Below are 25088 nucleotides of genomic sequence, written 5' to 3'. Positions count from 1 at the left end.
CACACTGATACAGTAACCTCCCTCTCCACCCTCACACCTGAAGAAGAAGCTTCATCTCTGCTCTGTATCAGTCTGCTCTTTTACTACCGGTGCTCTAAGGAACCGGACAACAACTTTCCACCTAGCAATTCCATTTCTAGCCTGACTTTACATATGTATTTTTTCTTTGGTAATTACTAGTGGAAAAATGTTGAATATATCATGTGCAAAATTGCATAAACATAACTGAAATACTAGCCAAAGTCTTTATTCAATTGTCTGCTTGAAAATATCCATAAATATCCTTTCATGGAAATGACCATTATAAAATATATGAAGGGATGCTGGGTTCAAATGTAATTTGGAAAGACAAAAGATGCTATTTTAATCAGTAGAATAGTAATGTTTAAGTGAAAAATATTAAATTTGACATTATATGCAATAAGACTGTAAAGGAATTCAAGAGAAGCTATACATTTTTAAAGAAATTGGGTAAAAATGAAGGCATAGTACAATGAATGCATAGCAGATAAAAATTTATTTAATATTCTTTTACATTTAAGAGCTATTAGATATAGGATTTCAGGGTTTTTTTAACAAGAAGAATCAATATTCAAAAATAGTTTGCAGCTTGTTTCTGCCTCTGTCCAAGTTGCTTAAATTCTTCATTTCAATGAACTACAAATTGACTAAAAAAATTTTTTTGGTACCAGGGATGGAACTCAGGACCTTGCTCTTTTGAGGCTAAATCCCTGGGCCCCTTTTCTTATTTTTCAAATTGACTAAATTTACTTAAGAGAATTTACATCTTAATTAAACTGCAACAATTTAAATATCAGCATGTGGGCAGAGTAGATTTAAGAATCATATATCTGATGAATATTTGAAAGGTAGACAGCGATATTTATCTCATTAGGTAGACTCACAGCACAGGCTTTCAGGAAGGATCCAGACAGGCTGACATGCTGATTTGGGGTAGGGCTGCTTCTTTCCTGCCTCATAAATGTTTGGGTTCATCACTGTTCTACATTACAGAGGTGAACCTCTACTTCTTTTTACTGCACTTGTATTATATGCACAAAGCTTTCAAATAAGGTATTTATGTTACAATATTCCATAATTTGTAAAAGAGCTTATTTTCTGAATAAATCTGTGACATGCATGGTTGCAAGCAGTGTGCTATTTACCTTAATACAACCTTATTATTTATTTATTTATTCATTTTTTGTACCGGGGATTGAACTCAGGTCCTTGTGCTTGCAAGGCAGGCCACCGAACCGCTGTGCTAAATCCCTGGCCCCTTATACAACCTTATTTTAAATGATTTTATTTATCTATGCAGCTGTCTTTTGAAAGCTTTGTTAGGGACCTGACGCCACCATCTCAGGTTGTGTTTCCGGGTTCTTCACGCTCTTAATGACATCATGGTCTTGTCTTAGGTTTCCTTCTGTTTCCTTCTCCCAAGGACACAATAGCTGAGAGAAGTGAAGTTCAAGCTTCTGCAAAGCTGAATCCATGAAAGGCAGCCTGGCCTGCGATAGGTTAAAAGTAGCCCGCCTGCTCACAGATATTCAATAGCCCAGCCCGAAACCAATAAAAGGACCATCTTTCTTTGTTCTCTTTCTCTCTCTGTCTGACCTGCTCTACTGAATAAGGTCTCCTGTCAGACCTCTCTATGTGTGGCCTTGTTGTTGAGCCTCAGTGTTCCTCTTCAAGCTTCCTCCTAGTATGAGCATAAAGAACAAGACAGAACAAGCATTTTCTGAATCATTCACTGGTATTTGACCCGAAAATAAGGAATGCAAGAGCCTGGAGATGAGAGACTGTTGGACCTCAATGATAAGGTACTTGCCAGCATGAGTACGGCTCTGTGTTTGATCCCCAGAACTACAAAAATGAAAAAAACAACTTAGATGCTTGAAATGTTGGCCCACACTCATTCCTCCCCAGGCGAACTGATCAATAATCACAGAATACGTGCTTCCAGAGAGACAACCATGTTGACAGCTCACATTTAAAAGAAAGATTCACTAGAGAAGGTCAAAACTAGCCAGGGCCATGGACTGAGCCTTTGGCATAGAGCCAGCAGTGAGATCTGGATCAAGTGCTGCTGCTGCTGCTGCTGTTGCTGGATGCCCATTCCCTTCTTTGGGGAAGCCCTGGATTCTTTCATGTGCTAAGGGTTGGTCCTGAGTGTACGCTGTACTCTGAAAAGGTTCACAAGATGAAAATTAGGGGTTCTTAGATGTTTCCTCCAAATTTAGTCGTGGGTTTGGTGGTGAGGGTAGGGGAGGGGAGGGGACAAGAATGTGACAAAACCCAAGCAACCTGGACCCCTCAGCTACCTGGGCCTGACAGGTCAGCCTTGGGCTTTGGAAAGGGAGCAGCCTGAAGCAGACTGGTCAGGGGCAAGCGGGGGAGAGTGAGGAGCCAGGGAGGCAGGGAGGTGGTGAACCAACACCCCAGTCTGATGTCCGGAAACCTGCTTCTCACTGGTCCGCTGAAGCTGCTCTTTTATACAGCAAGGGCGGATTGGGAGACCTGGAGGCTCAACACTTTCTGGACTTTAATGAACAGCAGCAAGTGTTCTACCCAGTGCCCCTCAGTCATGGTGTACTTCTTCCTCATAACTGTGGGCATTGTTATTTAGATGTGTAGCTTTATTTCTGGTGTCATTCAGCCTTTCTATAGACTACACACTTACTGTATCCATTAGGATTTTATTTCTTCTGGATCTTTCCTTCCTTAGCCCCCCCATATCACACACTATAAAAGTATGGAGACTCGCAGTGGTTGGGCCCATAGGAGGACACATGATAACATTAACAATTGCTTTTAGAAAACAATCTTTGAAGGTTTTCGGGCACACTCCTAAACACTATATCTCAGCTCATCAAGTGCTCACCACTCACGCGGAAGGCACGGCTCATGATTTCTAGTTCACACATGAGATCACTGGGTCTTAGAGAGATGCAGGCATGGTCAAAGTCATGTTGGGAACAGGTATATTAGGGAACAGATGTATATCTGAAAAAAAAGATCATCCAATCACAGGCAGACTCAAAGCCAAAATCAGGCAAGTGAAAATTCTCCATAATTTATAATTCTTGTAATACATAGCTCATGTCATTCACTGGGTCCATGAAGGCTGCACACGTGTGAGAAGACACTAACACCCTGCTGGGTGTGTCAGATAGTGTGGAAGGGCTCTTCTGGCCATTTGGTGTCATCATCCATAGCGGAACACCGACCAACTCAAGCTTCTCTGAAATGGCACCTCAGCTCATCTCTGACTGATGTGCAGTTTCACAGAAGCCTGACTGAATAATTTATCCATAAATGCTTGAGTGATGAGTAGCAGGCTTGATGCTGCGTTAATTAGAAATAAAATTGCATCACCTCTCAGAGTCCAGTGGAGGAAGGAAGCAGGGATTTGTGAGCTGTGGATGACAGTTGTCCATGAAGAACGGGGCTGTGCAATCATCCAAGGACACCATGGATGTCGCAGCAAGTTATGTGCTAATGATACATTTGTTTAGAGGGAACTAGACATGATTGAGATGGAAGCTTGTTGAGAGGTCACCAAACTGTTGAGCACAGACAGAGCCAAAGTTGACATGTGATGCTATAAATAAATTTTAAGAAGCGGAGCAAACGGAATCAATTTCTGTTTCCAAAGTACATTTTGAACATTAAAATAGAATGAAATGAAAGAGAAAAGGGAAACTATTTGTGACTGAGAACCCAGTAAATGTAAGAAATTTTAAAATACAGAATAAGTAAGATGTGCCTTTGCTTGGAGTTCATATGGAGCCCGAGATGTGGGCGGCTTATTGGTTGCTCTATTGGAGGAGCAATCTCAGGAGAAGAGAGAGTAAGAACGGGGCCAGTAGTGCAAAGCTGAAATCAAAATCAGTTTTATCCCACTTGTTCTGGCTTAGGTCTGGGATTTCCCTAGCGCCTCCTGTGTCTGGAAGTTGGTTGGATTATGAGGTGCTCCCCTCACCAGTGCATTACTCCCTACTTGGTTCATAGCTGGCTTGCAGTGAGCCTGTGGGGCTGTTGAGGAAGATCGCCGGGGCATGACCTGGAAGGGGCAGCTCCCTCCTGCTCTCCTCCCCTCTCTCTGCTTCCTGAATGCCACAATGTGCTTAGCCCTCCTGCACCAGGCCCTTCTCCATGTCCTTGATGCTTTTGAGACGTCCAAGTGTGGATTGAAACTTTGAGCCACAGTGAATTTTGTCCTCTTTGAGTTGTGGGTGCCAGATAACCAGCACCAGTGACAAGGCAGCGACCAACGGACCATCCAGGTGGACGTGTGGGAGAGTAAATATAATCTTGGGGTTAGCCTCACCTCTTTGTCCCTTCTGGGTTGGATCTTCACTTGGCATTGTGAGCGAGGGGTAAGCTGGGAGGAAGACCATGTCTGTTACATTCTAGACTAGTGTGCCACTCATCCTATGCTAAGATGACCAGAGCCTTTTAGATTTATCACTATTTTCATAACATTTGATCACTGGAACACAGATAAGCACCTGCTGTGGGATGGAACCTCTCTGTTCCTGGGGTGAACATGTGGGAATGGGTGGGGTGGGATGAAGTGCACCCTCCAGGACCAGCTCTAGCTCCGTGCTCAGTGCTGGCTCCAGCTCCCTGATGAGATGGACCGGGCTGCCTGGTATCAAGTGTTCCTGGATTTCCTTCCTCCTCGATAACCAAAGTCAATCTGAGTAGGAGCAAGGCCTTGTGTCTTCCCCATCACTCAGGAGCCATGGTGCCTGAGATCCATACTGTGTCATGACCTAAGTGTCTAGGGTCCTATGAAGCAGCTCCCCCAACTACAGCAAGTCTGTTCTTTCTGACCTCAGCTGGGGTCAACAGAAACATACAGCATGGGATTTATCTCTGCAAGAGATTAAGTTTATCTGTGGGGGCATTCTATTCATTTACAGATTAATTTCCACTCTTGGTCAAGGTGTGTAAAAAGTGTTACAGTGAAGAACAACTTGTGGGCCAGGGATTTAGCTCAGTGGCACCATGCCTGCCTAGCAAGCACAAGGTCCTGCGTTTGATCTCTGGTACTGGAAAAAAAAAAAAAGAAGAATTTGTGAAAAGGCAATAAATTTTATTAGAGAAAGTCAGAGATCTCAATTGACTACCAGCATCAAAATGAGAAAATATACCAGCTATGAGACAGGACTGTTTGCAAAGTAGCTGCAGTGTGTCTGTGTGTTTATAAAAGAGCCCTGATGTGTTGGTCTTGATTTTTCAGTAACACTTCCACTCCCGAGTGAGGCTGCAGTTTCCTGAAGGGTCATGGCCCAGCGCTCTCTCATGTGCACCATGCCAGTGACTGCTGTCTGCCTGCTGCATAGCTGACTCTCAACAAAACCTTCTGGAGTAAAGTTTTGTTTCAGCAACTCAGAAAATACTCTTCTCCTGTTTTGTGCAGTTGTAGCTTTGAGGGTCAATACCAGGTATTTTGTAAATATGCCTAACTTAGCATCTCTGTTGTTTTCCTTATGGTTAAGCTGGGCTAGAAGTTTGGGGAGCCATCACCACAGAGAGGAAGTGCCCTGCCTGCAATAGCTTTCACTGACTCAGCTCTTCCCTCCATGTTGGAACTCAAGCCCCCAGTGCAATGTGGAGGTGGAGCCATTGTACAGGGACAAGGATCAGTTCAGCTCATGGGAGTGAAGACTTCGTGTTGGATGGATGCTATTACGTGGCTTGTAATGGTGATCTAAAACTGATTATTTGTTGATAGTGTCTGCTAACTGCCCCCTTTTCCATAAAGTATGTAAATCTTGTCTTTTTTACACACTATTCTGAAAGGAAGCTACTAGGTGGTATTCTCAATTAAAGGTGTAAGGAATTAAGAGCCAACTCCTCCAGGTGAGAGTAACATTAAAATTATTATTATTATTATTATTATTATTATTATTAGTAGTAGTAGTAGTAGTAGTAGTAGTAGTAGTAGTAGTAGTACCAGGGATCAAACTCAGGACCTTGTGCTTGCAAGGCAGGTGGTGGCACCTCTGAGATAAATCCCTGGCCCATGTTAAAATTATTTTAAGTCATGCTGTAAAAGGGTTGTCTTCCCAATTAATTAATTAATTAAGTCCTCCACATAAACATTTAGGTGAAAGATATTGCTTTATTTTAGATTCTCTTTTAATGACACTTGATTTATGTTGTTATTTTAACTTTTTTTGAGTGTCTATGTTTGAATTTTTTGGAAAGGAGGAAGTGGATCATTTATTGAAGAATAATGCACAATCAGTTTATAAGTATACATATGTAAAAAAAATTAACACTTTCCTCATATGGTTACTTTATCTTATAAATTGCCTGTGAATGTTAATCACTGGTAATGTGATAAAACCACTTCCTAAATGATTTCTGAATTAACATGTTGGCAGTTTCCTTGTTGGTTTTGTCTATTATTTAGCAGGAGCTTTCAACCAGAAAAATATGTAATGGTTGGATAATTTACATTATTATGTTATTTGTAAAGTATTAACTCATGAAAGCTTATTATCCCCCTTTGATTAAGCTTAGCTTACAGAATCCTAGGGCTTTGTAAACCAGCATCTCCAGGCTCCTCCCTTGGAGTTCTGATACCAAAATTTGTCTTAGTCACTTCTCTTCCCTGGGACAAAATACAAAACCCCCACAAATGGAAAGAGGGAGGTTTATTTGGGCTCACATCTTCAGTCCACACTTAGCTGCCTTTGAGTCAGAAATAGGATGCATGGGTGTGTGCTCACATGGCAGTCAGGATGCAGTCAAAGAAGGGAGCAGCCAGGCAAAGGCCCCAGTAACCCACCTCTTCTGATGAGGTGCAACTCCCAGCAGCACACTCAACTGCTGAACACACTGGAGGAGGAATCTGCTGATGAGTCCATAGCCCCCAAGGCCCAGTCACCTTCCTTAAGCACTTTCTCAGGGCAGATGAAGCTTTTGGAGGATGTTGTAGTTCTAAAACCTAACAGCAAGTCTCCACAATTCAGCATTGCTCCAAGTTCAAACCCAGTCTCTTCTGAGTCTCAAGGCAAATGTTTAGTTGTAAACTTCTGTATAAATCAAAAGATGTTATAGAATCACAAGTTGCCGTGGCACACGAAAAATATTTTATTCCAAATGATAGGAATGGGGGAGAAAAAGAATAAGAACTACAGCATTGTAATTTGGAAGGACAAACATTAAGTCCTGTAGCTCCATAGCTGGCATCTAGGACACTTATTTCTGAGTTGTGAGTTCCAGTCCAACCCCGATTATCTTGTTGGATGGGGACACATGGTTTCTCTCTTGTGCTGAGTTTATCCAGTGCCTGAAACTTGCATCAGCAGATGCTCCAGGTTCCTGGCAATTGCAGCCCCCTGGGATCACAGCTGCACCTTGGGCTTCATTTGCACAACTCCGTGAACTGCCCTTTAGGGGTTCCTTGCCTGGTGTCATGGATATTCCCTTGAAATCTGAGCGGATGACTTCTTAATGCCACAACTTGGAATTTTTGATGCCAATAAAACCATCAACAAAGGCACAATGAAACATCTGTAGTTAGTGGGAACAGGAGCAATTCTGTCTTAGACCATGGCTATAGTAGCTTCTGAGTGCCTGGAAGGTGAAGTACAGTGAAATGAAGCCCAGGGAAGCAAGACTCCAGGAGTCCCTTCTTATGCAGTGTTTTCAGGAACTCTTTTCTCAAATAAAAGATCTCCATCTTTGCATGCTTAATCTTGCAGTGGATGAAGTACTGCTGATTTCTGAGAAGCTTCCTTATGCTTATTAAATAACTTGATTCTTTTTACTGGTAATAATCTCTTCAGCAGCTATACTGCGGCCACCGATTTACACTTCTGAAAAGGTATTTAGATTTTCCTGCTCTGCTTTTTGCCCTCATTTCTCAGTACCAATCTGGCTAAAAACAATTATGATCTACATGGCATACCGTGCATGTTATGCTGCCTTTGAATTGTTTTAGTTAGTCCACTGACATTAATCTCAATCACATGTCATCTCAGGGCATAAGCTAAGTGTAGACAAACTTCCAGCTAGACTGTTACACACATCCCTGTAGTCTAAATGAAAATTGAGTTCCTTTTCCAAATGAAAGTTCTTGAGCATTTCTTTATTGTCTGCATTCCTTCACCGTTCTGTCTGAGCTCCAACCAGAGTCACCCATTACCATTATGTTCTGCTTATAGCTCTCTAAGGGTTCTTTAGCCTCCATTTCCAAAAGTTTGTAAACTCTTCTGGAAAAACAGTTCCAGGCCCTTTTGAGCCACATATTCAAGTCTATTTGTGGCAATGAACACAATTTTCCAGCACCAATTTTCTGTATTAGTGATTATTCCAGTTGTTGGGGCACAATACCAGATGTCCACAGGATAAAACAGGAGAGGGTTACTTTAACTCATGGTTTCAGAGGATTTAGTACATAGTTAATAGACTCTTAGGTAGGAACTTCATGGCAGAAGGGCATGGGGGAGCACAACTCATTAGTTCATGGTAGCTGGGACACAGAGAGCAAGGAAACAGGAAGAGAGAGGAAGGGGACAAGGACAGGTGTATTAGCGAGTCATGTCTCCAACTGTCTACCTAGACATACCAGAGATGTGTTCAAACCATCCCCCAAACAGATTCAAGGCAATCAAGTTGACACAATAAAGCTTAACCTTCAGAGAAAATATCTGTTCACAGATGACAAGGTATAAGTTGGAGGAAATCCTCAAGATTTTAAACCCACAAGAAACCCTGTTAGAACTAATAAATATATTCAAAAGGCTTGCCAGACACAGTTTCAACATGTACAAATCAGTTGATTACATATACAGAAACCTGAAAAGAAAATATAAAGAGAAATACCCACTAAAATAACATCAGATAAAAAGAAAACAATTAATAACAAGTTTATATAATAAACTTAATGAAACAGATGACAAACATATAGTGAAAACTATAAAACATTGCTCAAAGAAATTAAGAAAGACAAAAATATATAGGAAGACAACATACTTTCATTCACTGAAGGAAAATTGTTGTGATGGCAAAATTAACCAAAGGAATCTGTAAGTTTGCTGCAACATAATCAACAACTTTATTGAAAGAAGTAGCAACATATAATTTTAAATTTCATATGGAAACCAAGGGGACTCAGGATAGCTAAAATATGCTCCAAAAGTATAAAGTATAAAGACTCACAAATCCTTATTTCACAAGTTACTACAATGCTAAAGAATTCAAATCTTATGAATTGGCAGTAGAATTTTTACAGAGCCCAGATAAAAATCCTTAAATATATGGTCAAATTATTTTGGACAAGCAAGTCAAGATTTTGCAATCAGGAAAAGTTAAATTTCTAAAAAAAATTCTATTGTGAAACTGGACAAAATGAAGTTGAAATTTCCCCCATACTGGGTGTAAAATTTGACTCAAAATGATTCCAAAACATAAAGTTGATGAAACACTACATATCTTTTGGAAGAAAAAGGAGCAATATTTTATGACATTACCCTTAACTACACTTTCTTAGATGTGACAGAAGGAGCAGTCAAGAAGGAACAGATAGGTAAGTTGTACTTCACCTAACTTCTCTGATCTTTATGGAAGCACTGCCATCTGTGTCTCTCTAATTGGATATCAGGGCTGTAGCGATGAGACACTTGTGCCCTGATTGTTGTCACACACTTACACAAGTATTATGGTGCACACATAAATGCACACACACATACATGAAGTTAGGAAGAGCTCCAAGTACACAAGTGACCTCTTTGTTATGGATGTGTGATTCATTTTTTCACAAGCAATGAACTGGTATTTTAAAACTTGTGCTATTGATGGTGTCATTCCCACTGCCCAGTTTTTCTGAGTATAAAAGTAGTCGGTGAACAGTACACAATGGGGTGCTGACATCATCACACAGCCTGTCACAACCTTGATGTCAGAGGGAGGTCCAGTGTCTCACAGAAGGACTTGAAAGATTTGAATAAAAATAGTGACTGAAAGAAATGCCTCTCTGCAGCAGCCCCAGCAGCATACGGTGAACGCTGAGCGTTCAGGGAGTTAGGGAGACAGGGAGACAGACTGCAGCAGTGGAGGAGATGGAGTTGGGCCTGCAGGGGTGGATAACCCCAAGCTCTGCCCTCAGGTCGGCTCCTCTGGACACCACTAGGGGCCCTGCTCTCTCCCCTCCTCCACTCAGTCCTACGCACCCAACACAGCTGACAGAAGCACTCCTGCTTTTGTGCCTAAGAACAGTGTCACCTGAGCAACAGAGTCAGCTGTGCCCCTTCCCCTCCATGCCTTCCTTCCCAGCAGGAAGTGGAGAGGTGCTGAGAAGGCGGAGCTGGGTGGAGATGAGAGAGGTGTTATGTCAGCAGCTCTGCACAGCAGCCTGGGTGGGTGGGGAATCAGCGCCTTCTCCACCCTGGATTTTATTCACTGTCTCTTGGTGTAATGAGAGAGAAAGGGACAGTATGAAGATGGCACTGGGGACTAAGGACAGATGAGTATTTCCAGTTGTGACACAGCTGGACAGACAGCTCAGCTGTATCTCAGCAATAAATGCAAAATCTGAGCTCTCAGAGTGAAGACAGTGCTAGCTGGTAAACTTCTACAGAAAGGTGTAGCAGACATCAGTGCCCAGTATTAGCAGGTTCTGGTTCGTTGAGACCCAGTCCTGGCACCCTTTGTTCTCTCCAAGCAAGATAAGCAGCGCCACCCCCTTTTCCAGCTCCGTTTGTGTATTGGCTATGGCCAGATGCTTCCAGATGCTTCACCCTGTATCACTAGGGGTCTCCAATGCCTACTCTGCTCACCTTCTGCTCACATTTGTGATCAGTACATGTTGGGTGTATGTGGCACCCTTGTCTTTGTTTCCCGGAGCAGCACAGATCAGCCCCAGACTCAGTTTTCTCTTGTGTCCATCTTTATTCTTATTAGCGAGCACTGTATTGTCTCATAGGAGACTCAGACCCCCAGCCAGGGCTCTCAGTAATGTTCTCAATAGAAAGGAGCAGAGGAGACACGCAGATGTAAGGGATCAAGTCAGGCAGGTGCATGAGCTGAAGATGCACAAAGCAAGCTCCAGGTCTGGGGACAGACAGGGCTGTTTCCCAGAAGTCCCTCTGCTGTGTACTGGACCCTACACCTGAAGCTCAGCCCCTTCTACCACTACGGATCATTTATGCTTAATGTGCCTGCACTTTAAAATTGCTCTGAAAGTGACTACTGTGAATTATCTACTATTTTTCTCTCATTGGTTCCTGTCTTCATGGTGAATGGAGAGGATGAGACAGGAACATAACACATTTTGAGAAACCTGAGCCCTCATTTAACTGTTAATCATTACAGTGCCTTCTACTCATTACCGCACACCCAGTGAAATTAGTGTCAGTGGGTTCCTGGGCTCAGCACATCATCGGCAGCAGGGAGAGGGAAGAGCTGTGTCCAGGGATGCAGATGGAGCCGAAGGAGACCTTTTCTCCTGGGAGCCTGACACTTGCGAAGCTGAGGTCTTGACAGCAGTGGGAGCTGGGTGGGAGCCCCGGGATGCAGGAAGGATAAACAGGGCCTGGGGGTGCTGCTCTGCAGAACTCGCACCCCAAGTGGGCTGCACAGGCTGCACAGGTGAGTGCCCCTGACTCTGAGGACTGTGGCTGCCAAGGAAGGGAGCTGGGAAGCAGGTGGGTCAGGGCAGGTGGGGAGACAGAGGGGTCTGAGTGTCCCTGTCTCATGTGGAAAAGCAGCTGTCATGACACAGAAAAGAGGCAGCCATCATCTACCATTGACACCCAGGAAGCTCTGTCTCTGGGCCACGAGGAAGCCCTGGTGTGGAAGCTCCGTGCTTGATGCACTGTGGGAGACTGCTTCTGTATAGGAGAGGGCAGAAGGGGAGGCCTGCCCGCAACTTCAGCCTGAGAGCCAGGTGGGATTTATTCTCTGCCACCTCCTGGCCCTGTTTGTACCCTTTTCCCTTCACAACAGTTGGGATTGCTGTTTAAAACCATTGCATTATTTGTGTTGTCCTTGGGCTTTCAGGATGGAGACTCTTGCCCTCTGTATCACTTCCCTCCCCTGGACTTAAAATGTAGCCCAAAGTATTTTTCAGAGAACAGAGAGAGATTCAGTCATGCCAACACCTGGTAACCCTCACGCTTACTTTTTGAACATGATCCTGCAGTGCTTTCTGGGAAGTTACACAAGTGCTACGTACAGTGCTCATTGCATCTCCCAATAAAGGCACAGCAGACAACACCATTGCTAGCTCATGAGTAAGAGAAATTGAGGGCTTAGAGAAGCCAAGAAATATGCTCATGGTCTGTCCGTAAGGAGACAGAGACCACTCAGGCAGCTTTGTGACCACTGGCAGCATTAGGACCAGAGACTCATATAATAATTTAGTAGTAAACTACTTTCAGTGTTTAATAGCAGGCTCTGTGCTCACTCAGGCATCAGACAGAAAGAAGCATCTCTCAGGTGTTCTCAGTGCCTGGGGAGGAAGGAAGCAGATGCACAGGTCCCGTAGCCTGGTGAGCTCAGAGAAGGTGTAGAAGATAAGACTCTATGGTGACTTGTGAGTGGAGGACAGCAGGGAGCTAGGAAGGGTGAGGCTGCAAAGGACACCATCCTGGATACTCTGAGTATATTCTTGAGACAAGGTAAGTGCATGTGTTACATTTGCTCAGGAGAGGGGCTGAAAGTTCCTCAGAGATATCTGGAAAGGAGGACTCCTAAATTTTGGAGGACAAATGGAAGTGACATTGACGTATGAAGATGTATCTGTATCTATGTCCATATTCGTATCTGCACCTGTGTATTACAAGAAAATAAGTGAAGCAGAGTTCTCATTTAAAAGCTCCTTTTAATATAATGCAGAAGAAACAGAAGCATAGGAATGGGAACGCCATTTACAAAGTGGTTTTGCAAATCACAACAGGAGACGTTAGAGGGACTTGACACAGGTGAGGAATTTGGGGTTATAAAAACCACTCCATCTGACAAATTTCCAAAGGTAAGAGGTGTCTCTTTTTGGAGCCGACAGGAGCAGTGTCAGAGCTGGAAACTGTTTCTCTGGTGCTTTCCCGGGAGTGTTCCCAGGAGAAATGGAGATGAAGAATGAAAAAAGGAGCTCTGGTATTTTCCCACACATGCTTCAATTTGGAAGCACAGCCTTCCCCACAGTTAGCCCCTGAGGCACAAGGTCTGGTATTTCTCCACCCCTATTAAGGAAGCTTTGTGTCCCTTACAGCCAAGGCCACCTTGGCTCAGGGGAGGGTGATCAGGCAGTGGATTTCCTCTGGGAAATTCCTCTGTGTAACAAACTCACTACTCCCTGCGGGTATTTGTGTGATGGTTTAGGAAATCAGTGGAGTACAAAGAAGCCACTGGCAGAACGTGATGTACAGGGTGAGGAAGGAAGTGTTTGGGCTGACACTCAGGACAATGCTTGCGACAGCAGGTGGTGTTGCCCTTGGTTTAATTTTTGTCTAGAAGAAAATCAGCACATACACTTAGGATGTGAGGGCCACAGGCAGGATCTTTCGGACAGAGAAGCGTGAGTGTGGTAGATGCACCCACATGGAGTTTGTGTCCAAAGTGTAGCCATCACCACCTCCATGTCAGTAAAAGGAAGGACAAAGACACAGAATAAAATCAGGTATTGACCTGGACAGAACCGTGTACATTTACATTTATCAGAAAGTGTTGTTTTTGATAGAGTTAATGGACCGAACTCTGGGAACTGAAACATGTCAACTTTGGTTGTTTGTGTTTCCCCAAAGGTTTTGCTAGTGTGGTCTATGTTGCCTGTGATTCGGAAGATGCTTTGGATGAACCTCATCCAGAGAATAATTTTTCTTTCTCTTACGGGACCAGGAATTTTGGGGAACATCCTCATATTCATAAGACATGCATATGTTTTTGCTTTGATTCCTAAGAAAAATACCATAGATTTTATCATCATTCACCTGGCTTTTTCAAATGCAATCATTATTGGTACCACCAGAATCAGAGATATCTCCACAGTTTTCTACTTCAGAAACTTCCTTGGTAGTGTTGGCTGTAAAACTGTGGTTTACCTGGGAAGGGTGGCCCGGGGCCTTTCCATCTGCACCTCCTGTCTCCTAAGCATCGTCCAGGCCGTCACTATCAGCCCCAGGACCAACCTGTGGGGACAGCTCAAACCACAGACCACATGGCAAGTTCTTCCCTATTTCTTCCTGTTTTGGATCATTAATTTTCTGACAAGCTCCAACTTGCTGCACTCCATCACAGCAGTCAGCAGCATGAACAGATCTGTGATTGGAACGTATGCTGGGTATTGTTATTTGCTGCCATCCAGGCAAATCATCAGCTGGCTTTTCCTTTCTCTCATGGCTCTTCGGGACGTCATCTTCCAGAGTCTCATGGGCTGGAGCAGTGGGCACATGGCTTTCCGTCTGTATGAGCATCACAAGCATGTGCTCTACCTGCACAGCTCCAGGTTGGCAAAGAATTCCAGCCCAGAAATTAGAGCTATGCTAAGCACTCTCATTCTCATGACCTGCTTCCTTTTCTTTTTTTTGGACAGGTTTCATTTTTTCCTTATACATAGGTTCCACTGTGATGAATGAAATCACACTACTTTATATTAAACTGTTTCTAGAACTTGGTTACGCATCTCTTAGCCCCTTTGTCCTGATGAGCAGGGACGTTCGTGTCACTAAACCGTGGCCGCTCAACGAGAGGTGCACCCGACTCCATTGTGCTCAGTTCCTGCATGAACTCAGGATCAGTGCGTTAGAAATCGATTAGGCGTAATGTAATGCATCCAATGTTACCTTGATCAAGGTTTAGGGTACTATATACACTTTTTGTTTTAAGACCCCTGTTACTGGAGGATCTAAGGCTGATCAGGAGGTCCCAGAAGCTGGAAACACAGCTTGTTAGGAATTTCCCATCTCGCTACTTGGGAAAAACAGTGCAGGCCATGCTGCTGGGACATCAGTACCTTCCCCCATCAGACCTTTCAGTCTAGGAGAACCCAGGCAGTTCCGTACCCGCCTCTCCTCTGAGCCCCAAGTGAGCCTGGCGCTGCCCTGGCACGTAGTGAGGACCTGCCTGCCAGGGCCATGGATGGGGGGGTGCCGCCTGTGTGTGTGCCATCTGTGCAGTGGGACTGACCCTGACCTGTGAGGATCCCTTCGCCCAGCTGAAAGGGGCCGCGGGAGAAGACCGGGCGAGGAGGAGACCGCCAGACAATCGTGCACGCAGGCGTGTGAAGGCCCCGGGGACGGAGAGGCCCACATGTCACGCAGCCTGGAGCACAGGCGCGGGTTCTCCTTGGAGAACCGGGCCGAGGAGGGGTCCGAGGAGCTGCCCTGCAGGCCCAGGTCCCGCTCTGCTGTCATCCCAGGCTTATGTCACCCGCCCTGCAGCTCCTGGGGACAGACTCACTCACCTCCTTCTTTGCTGCAGGCCCCAGAGGTTCCGGTGATGGCGGCCAGGGCTGGATCTAGGCTGTGGGGCGCTGTGACCGGCTCAGTCCTGTCCTGCCCAAGGAGGACCTGGACTGCGCTGCGGATGAGACCATGTACACCCCGGCCCTGGAGACCCAGCGCCTGCATCTACCCGGGTCCCGTGTGAGGGGTCCCTCAGAGCGCCTACTCTTCTGCGAGGTCCCAGGCGGGGCAGGGTCTGGGGGTGCAGAGGGAGCAGAGATCCGGGAGGCTCTCGGTGCTCCAGGGCCCTGGCAGGATCCCGTTTTCAAAGTGACGTGTGTTACGTGCTTGCGCTTTTGCACACGTAGGCTTGTTACACACGATTCCCCTCGACAGGGGCCGTGACACGTGGCCCCCTGAGCGGACCCTGCCGCATTGGCTGAGCCCTGAGACCCTCAGCGGGGCCTCCTTCCCGTGGCCCTTGCCGGTGCGGTCGCGCTATGGGCCTGGCTTATCCTTCAGCCTTCTCACCTGTGCAGCCCTTTGTCCCTGGTAGCCATGGTGCAGGAGTGTGGGGCGGGCTGCTGTTCCTCGTGCCTGGAGTGGATCCCAGGGATCCAGCCAAGCCCTCTGTCCTGAGCCGTCCGGCCCCCCGGAACCGCAGACCAGTGACAGGAGCAGCGCGGGCAGCGCAGCACTGTGAAGCACTAACCAGCTTAGAAAACTATGAAGCTGAGATGTTTCTAGGCAAAGAGATGCACCTGAGACCATACACTTACGTGAAATGAATCGGACACACGTGTGAAAATGTTGCATTTTTCTCTCTGGTGTGAGAAACTGAAAGTGTAAATAAGGACCAAAGTGTATAACCAGTTATTGTGAAAGAGGAGGAACCTTCAAAAAAAGTGAGGAGGGGGCTAGTTTTGTACATTTTGAGGGCAGGAGAGGTTGATGGGAGGGGAGGGGATTGGGGGAAAAAGGAATCCAGATTTATCATGTATAGGTACAAACTCCCTATGATGAATGTGATCATTGTGTATGTATAAATTATACCAATAAACTTAATTGAACAGAAAAAATAAAATAAACTTGTCCAGAATTGACTGGAGCATGTCAACAGTCTTCTCCATCACGTGCCCACGAGCCTCCCTCCTTCCCACTTTTTCCAAGTTACCTTGTGGGAAGCTGTTTCATGTTTCGGAAACAAGCATTTCAATGCTTCCTGCCTTCCACTGGACTAGAGGATATGCCTCCTGCAGACGGTCTGGCTTATTTCTCAGGAGAGATAGCGTAACCTCATTAAGGAGAAAGGAGCCCTGAACATGTGTGTGAGACTTGTCTTCTGGAAAACAAAAAGTGTTCCTGGGAAAGCTGGTGTTTTCCTCTGGGGCAAAGGCACCCTGTTGTGGCTTCCGTTTTCATTAGTGAAGGCTCTCACTGTGCCAGTGGAATTTGGGCGCCATTCCTCAGACCTCTGTTCGGGTGTAATCTCGTATGAATGAGCTGCACAGCTTCACCCGCCAGTGCTCTGGTCTCGGCCAACCTGTGCACTCCCGCGGTGCTCCTGAGCCGCTTCTGTGCCTCACGGAGCTTCAGACTCGCTTCTTACAGTGAGCCAGGGAGGGTCTAACTCTGCAGCCCGCCCTGATCACAGCATGCTTTGGGCATGACCAGTATTGTGGCTTCCTGCAGCTGCACAAATATTACCAACTACAGTGAGACCGGTTCTTTAATAATATCTAGTTCCCAGTACTTTTTCAGTAGTATCTGTTCCACTTTAAATGATTCTTATTACTTGCCTACAATGTATTAGCTAAAAGACTTCAATAAAAACCAATATTTTACTCTGTGCTAATGTATCTTAAGTTTCCTGATATTTATAAAATTCTCGGTCCCTTCAAGAAATCTTATTCCATTTATTTCTTGAAGAAATGAGGATGTTTGTACGACTCAATTTTTATATGTAAATTTTATCCATTGCTCTGTAGTCATCAAATGTGTTGATACCTTCATATTTCCCATAAAGTTATGAGTTGTATAGAATTGATAAGATTGGCCATGATGGTTTTATTCTGACCAGTTCCAAATTTTTCAGTAAGGAATCTGAACACGTCATGCAGCTACAACCAGCAGGGCTACAGCCTCTTATGATGTTCTGTGCACACATGAAAACCCAGGAATAGATCTGAGCAAGGTGGGCTGTAGAACGCAGTCATATACATTGCAGAAAACAGTTTGGAAAAATTTTCTAGATTTGTTGTGATTCCAGCTGGAGACGCATGTGAGAGGAACATAGAGTGCAATAAGGCCCCAGCAATCAGTTGGGGATGCTGAACAGAGACTGTGATTTCAACACTGTAGCTGCAGGGGAAAGAGTGGCTCCATGTTTGCTGTGTGCTCAAGGCAAAGTACCCTGCACTGAGTGAAGCTGTACATCCTGGGGGCTGCTGTCCCAAGCTGTAGGAAATGGAATGCTACAGTTGATTGCACCCCTAAAATCTCCCCATCCGAATCAGGCTTATAACTTGGTTGTGGCAGGCATCTGCACGAGGATAGTGTCCCAACCCTAGAATGGCTCTGTAGATCTTCCCTATTGAACGGAATCTGTAAGCACCCGAGATTATTGGATTCCAAGGTGACATAGAAGGGTACTGAGATTTCATCATCATAAACAAGGTGAGTGTGTGTGCGTGATTGCCCGTCATCACAGTGGCCTTAATCACAGATTTTGGACCAATTTTTTTGGTCACGGTGTTTGGCACCTATAGAACTGAAGCAGACGAGTGCTTTAGCAGCATCTGCTTTGATTTAAATGTAGAGAAAATCCCCCAGATCTACTGAATAGAAATCCGATTGCATCAACCATTGTGAAGCTGATTCCTTCCCTGCTCAGTTACTAAAAACCTACACTGTCCACCTCGCTACAGAACTTGCACAAAAGACCTGCAGTCATTCAGTGGAGTGGATGCAGTGAGAAAAACCCTCCCATACCTTGGAGAGATGAGTCAGAGGCTGTGAAGGGCCCCAGTGTGTGGAGACCCGGGGTCACTGTGGAGCAGCGTCTGGAGGGGCCTGAGAGTGAGGAAAGGTGACCAGCTCCACACTACATGGGAATCTCGTTACCTTACGGTCATCTCTGCTTTCTCTCAGGAATCTTGTCAAATGTTCTCTTGTTTTAATTTTATAAGTTAGTTTGTGATGTGTGCCTGTGTGGCTGTTTTGGTGTTTTTCACATTTCAATTACTCTGAACATTTTGATTTAGTGATTTGTGCCACCAAATTTGAAAAAAATTTCAACCAGGTTTGTCTTCAAGTTGCATGCAAAATTTGACAAACAAAATTAACACGGAGTTCATTTTCCTATTTACATTATTCTGGTAGAAACTATGAGCTTGTGAGATTGAAAGTTGATGAAACTGCTAGACTCATTGTGTGCTCTAAAACCCGGTATTGCCAAGTTCTCCCCCTACGTCTCACATGATAAGACTTGTAACAGTTTTAATTGTGTATTTCTGTATTTTTGCTTTCTCTTCTAATGATTTCATGTTCAACTCTTAACTCAATTCTGGCCGTGTAGTTTTAATAGCTTTCCCCCCTGGAACAAAGTCTTCCCCGCACCTCAGAGGATGGAGAGCAGACCTGGCCCACAGTGGAGGGCTGGGCCAGGGCCGGCTGCAAGGCAGAAACTGCATGCAGAGGGCACAGCGGAGGAAAGCTGCTGGGGCCCCAGAGCTGGTGGCAGAAAGATCCTTTCCAGGTCCCTGGACCTTCTGCCCCCCAGGCCCCACCTCCCACCGCGCTCAGCTGGTAGATCTACTGAGAACTATGGCGCCCTCCGTGACCCTGCCACCTTCCACACAGAGGCTTTGGGGACAGTTTACCTCTAAAGTGTGGCAGAGAGAGGGCAGAGGAGAACCAACTAGGAGCACTCCAAATCCAGGCTGTCCTTGGTTACGTTCAGACAGCAGTCCTGCATCTCCCGCCCCACCTCCCACCGCGCTCAGCTGGTAGATCTACTGAGAACTATGGCGCCCTCCGTGACCCTGCCACCTTCCACACAGAGGCTTTGGGGACAGTTTACCTCTAAAGTGTGGCAGAGAGAGGGCAGAGGAGAACCAACTAGGAGCACTCCAAATCCAGGCTGTCCTTGGTTACGTTCAGACAGCAGTCCTGCATCTCCCGCCAAACCTTTTTGTTGTTAGCGCTTAGCCCTGGTGCCTGGCTTCCAGCCCATTCCCTAAATGCTTGGGAATCCCTTCTCCTGATTGAAATTTCAGAAATGAAGAGCTGAGTTCTTCATTTAAATTAACGTAGGGTCAGATTGTCCTGAAATCCCCAGAGGATAAGCAGTCTGGTAGCACTACGGAGAGAGCCGAGCATTATCAGACGGTGCTCGGAGTCATCAGACAGAACTTCCTCATTCTGAGCACACATGATTCCACGCGCTTAGAGCTCAGAAAACAGAGCCGTGAAATGGAACTGTGCTGCAGTTCATTCTCTTACTGATTTCTCCTCACATTTATAGAGGCTCTTGGATAGCTCCACTGTCTTCATGTGCACAGTGGCACGTTACCTGGGTCCGCTGTGCTTTTACTTCAATTCCTCATGCACTGCTCTTTATTGATTAAGTTAGTTACACACTGTGGCGTCCCACACGAATCCCTCAGGACTGGGCCATTCTTTTCTCATTTCCATAAGCTCCCTTTCCATGCAGCTGTTCCAGAAGTCAAAAATTAAACAAAAAACCTCAAAAGAACACCCCCAAATAGTTATTTTGTGTTGAAAAAATAAGAACATTGCAACTTGCAATGTTTTTCCTATGATAAATTTCAAAGGACAAGGATATCTGTAGGATGAGGCTTTAGACATGTCAGTGATTTGCAAGAAGAAGATATGCTAGATATTCTGATAAAGTTTTGACTGCTTTCTGCTGCTGAAGAATGCTTTGAAAAGGCCGATCTAATAAATGTTAGAATCAAACATTTCTTGTGGGTTCCCAAGTGCAGCATGAGATTTCTGCAGGACTCATGGGTGAGTGTGTGCATGTGTGTTCGTAACTCAGAGTGAACCCAAGGCCTTCACTCCCCACCGATTTCTTCCTTTCTAGCCAGCACCTTGCTGAGGCCCTTGCTTGTGCAGGCCGGGCTCCAACCCGAGACATTTCTGTCTCATGCTCCCAGAGGGCTGGGATTTCACCAGGGACCACGACATCCAGCACGGAATTTTCCCAAATCTCTGTGTCAGCTCAGGGATGTAGGTCACCAGGGCCACTGTCTGATAATAAAGCCTCACACATTTAAGGTACTTTGATGAGATGTTGTTTCACACACAGCAAAACAGAATGAAGAGTTCATTCTTCTTCACCTGTCAAAAGATGAGTGCAGCAGACAATTTCTAGTTTGTCATCTTTCTACCTGCCAGAGCATGCCAGCATTCAGCCAGGTGTCCATCCCTGTGAATCAGCACAAAAGGGCTGAGAACTGCATAACCAATGGTCAGAAATTCCTGAAGATTTATTGTTACAGAGTCAGTCTTGGAGAAGAAATGTAAATTCAAAGATGTGACACAATCTGACCAATAAAAGATAAGAAAACAGAGCATCAGCAGGAGAACACTCTGAGCAGCTTTGATCTCAGGGGGAGTTTTGTAGACAAACCTGGAGCTCTGCAGGTGGAGAACCCGCTGGTGGTGCTTGTGGAGAAGAAACACCATGTAGCCACTGGCCCCACCCATGATTCCCTGAAACACAATGTCTCTCAGGGCCAGGAGACTGAGGAAAATCCAGTTAATTTTCGGACTTTGGGGTAGAAAATCACAATAGTTGTCATTTTCACTGCTGTGTGATGAGTTCCTGTAGGTACTTGTGACAATATAGAGTAAATTGATGCTTAGCATGGAATTGAGCCCCCAAAAGGAGAGAAGCAGGGGAAGCACATGCCAGACAGTCCTGGGCTCGAGCCTCCTCCACCTGGAGTGCCTGGGACTGATGGTGATGGCCTGGACCACGGTGAGGAGAGCGCTGGTACAGATGGACAGGCCCCGGGCCACCCTCTGCAGGTAACACACCATCTTACAGCCTGTGTCATCCAGGAAGTTTCTCACACCAAAACCTGCTATTGTCCGTGGTATTCCCTTGGAAAGAACTAGGATGATATTTGTAAAAACCAAATGGATGAGGATAAAGTGCATAGATTTCTTTGCAGTGTCTCCAATACAGCACACATAATTCATAAAAAGAAAGATGTTCCCCACGGTACCAAGTCCTAACAGAAAGAAAAAATTTACTCCCTTAAAAATGTTCACAACCATTTTTCATGTTTGGCAATGCTGTTCTTCTGCATATAGTTAATTTTTTTTAAATAAATGCAAGATTTTATTTTATAATTCCTCTTTTGTCTCTTTTGCAAAAATGATTTCTTAATTAGTCTATTGAGTTGCATTTTAAAATTTATTTGCTTCTTGCCATACAATCCTCATTAGTAACTTGAATGTCAGTGATATTTCCTAATGCACAGCATTATTGAATAAGTTTAAATCACATAATTTTCCAATAGTAATTGCACTCCAATGTTTGGAAAACCTAAAACTTCCCTCACAAATGCTGCAATTTCTAGGCTCCCTCTGTGGTTCAAGTACCACCATTCACATTTGAAGCTTTAGAAATAGCTCATCCAGTTCCTTCTTGCTTTCTCAAAGTAGTAGCAAATATGCAAATGGCCATGAGCTTTGCTTTTCAAGTTCTGTGGTGTATTCTGGAGATCTATGTACTGTGGTACATTGAGAATTTCCCACCTTCTTAAAGCTGCATGGCCTTCATCCGTCTGATGCACTCTGATGCATCTGCTGTTCTTGATCATCAGTCTACTTTGTTATCCTTTTTACTTAGAGATTTCAGATTATCTTGTGCCAGGAAACAAAATTCTCAGGGATGATACATAGCAAATGCTGCTGAAAAATTCACATTCCTTTGTCAATAAAAGTATGCGCAATATTTCCTTGAAACTTATGACACAGAATTGCTTTCCATACAGACATATTTCTCATCCTGGTGGCTGCTCTCTCCTATTTTTCCCTAATAAGAAGACACATGGATTAATAATGGTACCAGCATGAGGACAAATGACATGCAGAGGAACAGTGAAAAAGGCTGTGGAATAAAATTGTCTTTCCAGCATTCTTGAAGCTCAGGAAGCAGATGTGATTGCCTGGTCGTGGGCTACTATAAAAAGAAATGAATATGATGAAAGTACTCCACTGATGTGAGACACAAAATCTGCATTTTGCAGAATACTCCTGCAGCAGCACTTGGTCAGGAGCCTGTGGCTCTGTCTGAAATACTGTGCTGTGTCCACACTGAGGCCGAGCTTCCCACATGGGTTCCAACCCATTAATAAAAGCACAGGGATGCGAGGACAGAGGAGGCTCATGGGAGACTCAGGACTGCTGTGCTGGCTGCACTGAGCTTCAGGACCCCGTGTTTAACTCAGCCCACCCTACACTGTCCTGAATGTGCCCACTGCCCCCTCTGTCTCGCACCGTCCCACTCTGAGAGGGGCAGCGATGCTCTCTTAGATTCCTTTGCTTTCACAGGCGCTTGCCCTAATATCTGCCCATGGTGTCTTGGTTTTGCTTCTCAAGGACTATACTGGGGCCCACTCTTTGTGACACTGCTAATTTGTGCCGGGCTAAACTGTAACTAATGATGCACCTTTACTTTCTGGAGGAGTCAATCTAGGAGGACATTCTCCTGACATCCTGGGAGTGTGCCAACAGGGAGCCATGTGCACAGCTGCTGATGAGCAAGAAGCAGCTGAGACAGGCTTGACCAGGGCAAAAGCCTTGTAGTACTTAGCATTATGGAGTTAGAAGTGCAGACAGCATCTATGTCGAGGAAGAAAGTGCAATAAAGAAAAGGAAGCAGGCACCTGAGTGAGAGAACCAAGCACAGCTCTCATTCCTGGGCTGGATTTGCTTGCCAACCTGGAGCTGGGCAGATAGGGCAGAGGCTTGCGATGCTCACAGGGACAGAAGCCCATGTGCTCTCTGCTCCAACCCACGAAACTCTGGATGAGAGTGTCCGGAAGAGCCAGGAGAGAGATAATAAACCATCTGCACCTGGACAGGAACAGGGAACAACGCCCACGTACATTGCAGCCCCCGAGCTTCCACACCACAGCCTTCTGCGACACAGTGGAGCAAGCTGGAGAGCATCAGAAAAGCAAAGATCCAAAACAGAAGATGCCAGGCAGGCTGTGGTCTGGGCTCTCTCCACAGTGTGATCCTGCACTGATGCGCTGGCCTGGGCCACACCCAGGAGGCAGGGGGTGCAGATGGAAAGACTGGAACCAGGCCTCCGAGATAAAACAGGTGTGCTGCTCATTACTGCAGAAATTTTTATACTGTTGCTCTCTTTTCTCTTGGGTAAAATGAGAGATCATGGAACAGGAAAAATAGCTTTTCTTGCTGCATGAGGAGTGTCATACCTTTACTGGAGAAGTCACCCACCGATAGCTGCTGCAGGGCTGCTGGAGAGAGATCTCTATGTGTATATTTTCACAGGACTCCATAAGCTTCTTCCCTTTGGCCTGTAGAAATAGAAAAAATACTTTGTGTGAACGTAGTCAAGTCATGGCTTTCTGTAACAAGTGGTGGGTGGGTTCCAGATTCTGTATAACTTAAGAGATGCCATTCAACTTGAGAAATTAAGACCAGGCATGGTGACTCTCAGACCCCAGCCTGCCAATCCCTGCCTGCACAGCTTTACCAATTCTGCTAGGCATGTGTGATTCCAGGTTCTTGTGTGCATGCTGGGCAGCTTTGTGTGCTGTGAGGCTCATCGTGAGAGTGCAGGGAGCTGGGGGTACAGAGCTAAGAGGTGACCAGTGGGTGTGAATGAATGAGTTGTGAGAGCTACCATGTGTCCTCCTGTCTGTTTACCCTAGTTCCAAATAAATATAGTGTCTTAGATTTTGTGCTTAGGGAAAGGAATATTCAGAATAAACACAGTGATCATAAAGAAGGCATGAAAGGACAGGTGGGCACTAGAGATAAGAAATATAGCTTTAGAATACCCTCACTGGTGTAGAGGAAGCACAGGCAGTGTGGAGATTGTGAAGACTACTAAGCGCTCCCACACAGTGAGGCTGAGAGGTCAGTGAGGCCCCAAAGCCCATTCCTCCCTCTCTGCTATAAAGAGAGCAGCTTCAGGCTCCTGCATCAGTCCTGCTGCTATGCAGGGTTCCACCGCACACCAGTGAGATGGAGTTTCTGGACATGAGTTAGTCAAGGATGGGCTATCTTCTACCTGGGTCCTGGCACCTGCCTCTCCATATCAGGTGGGAGCTGCTCTCCCCTCTCTCCCTGCCTGCCCCTGCCTGCCTGCCTCCCCAGCTTCCACTCTGCAGCTCAAGGCAGCCGCAGTCCTTAGAGTCAGGGGCACTCACCTGTGCAGCCTGTGCAGCCAGTTCAGGGTGCGAGTTCTGCAGAGCAGCACCACCAGGCCCTGTTTATCCTTCCTGAGTCCCAGGGCTCCTGCCCAGCTCCCACTGCTGTCAAGATGTCAGCGTCACGAGTGCCAGTCTACCCAGGGGAAAAGGCTCCTTCTGTTCCATTTCTGTCCCAGGGCACAGCTCTGCCCTCTCCCTGCTGCCCCATACTCTGAGGAACCAAAAACTTCCTGACACT

At 45.5% G+C, this 25088-nt stretch overlaps 2 protein-coding genes across 2 annotated transcripts; one reads left to right on the top strand and one right to left on the bottom strand.

Moving 5' to 3' along the window:
- The first annotated feature begins 13799 nt into the window (after positions 1–13799).
- On the top strand, positions 13800–14778 carry LOC104861547 (putative vomeronasal receptor-like protein 4). The gene is given in 2 exon segments (XM_010623039.2): positions 13800–14540; positions 14542–14778. Coding segments are annotated over 2 exon segments (972 nt in total). The 5' UTR covers positions 13800–13805.
- Positions 14779–20806: 6028 nt separating this feature from the next.
- Positions 20807–21713, bottom strand: LOC104861548 (vomeronasal type-1 receptor 3-like). Its single transcript, XM_010623040.2, is given in 2 exon segments — positions 20807–20848; positions 20850–21713. Coding segments are annotated over 2 exon segments (906 nt in total).
- Between the last annotated feature and the right edge of the window lie 3375 nt (positions 21714–25088).

Source organism: Fukomys damarensis, unplaced genomic scaffold (assembly GCF_012274545.1).
Source record: "Fukomys damarensis isolate Sample0158 unplaced genomic scaffold, DMR_v1.0_HiC HiC_scaffold_10, whole genome shotgun sequence".
NCBI classification, from domain to species: domain Eukaryota; kingdom Metazoa; phylum Chordata; class Mammalia; order Rodentia; family Bathyergidae; genus Fukomys; species Fukomys damarensis.
This window is presented reverse-complemented; position numbering and strand designations above follow the sequence as displayed.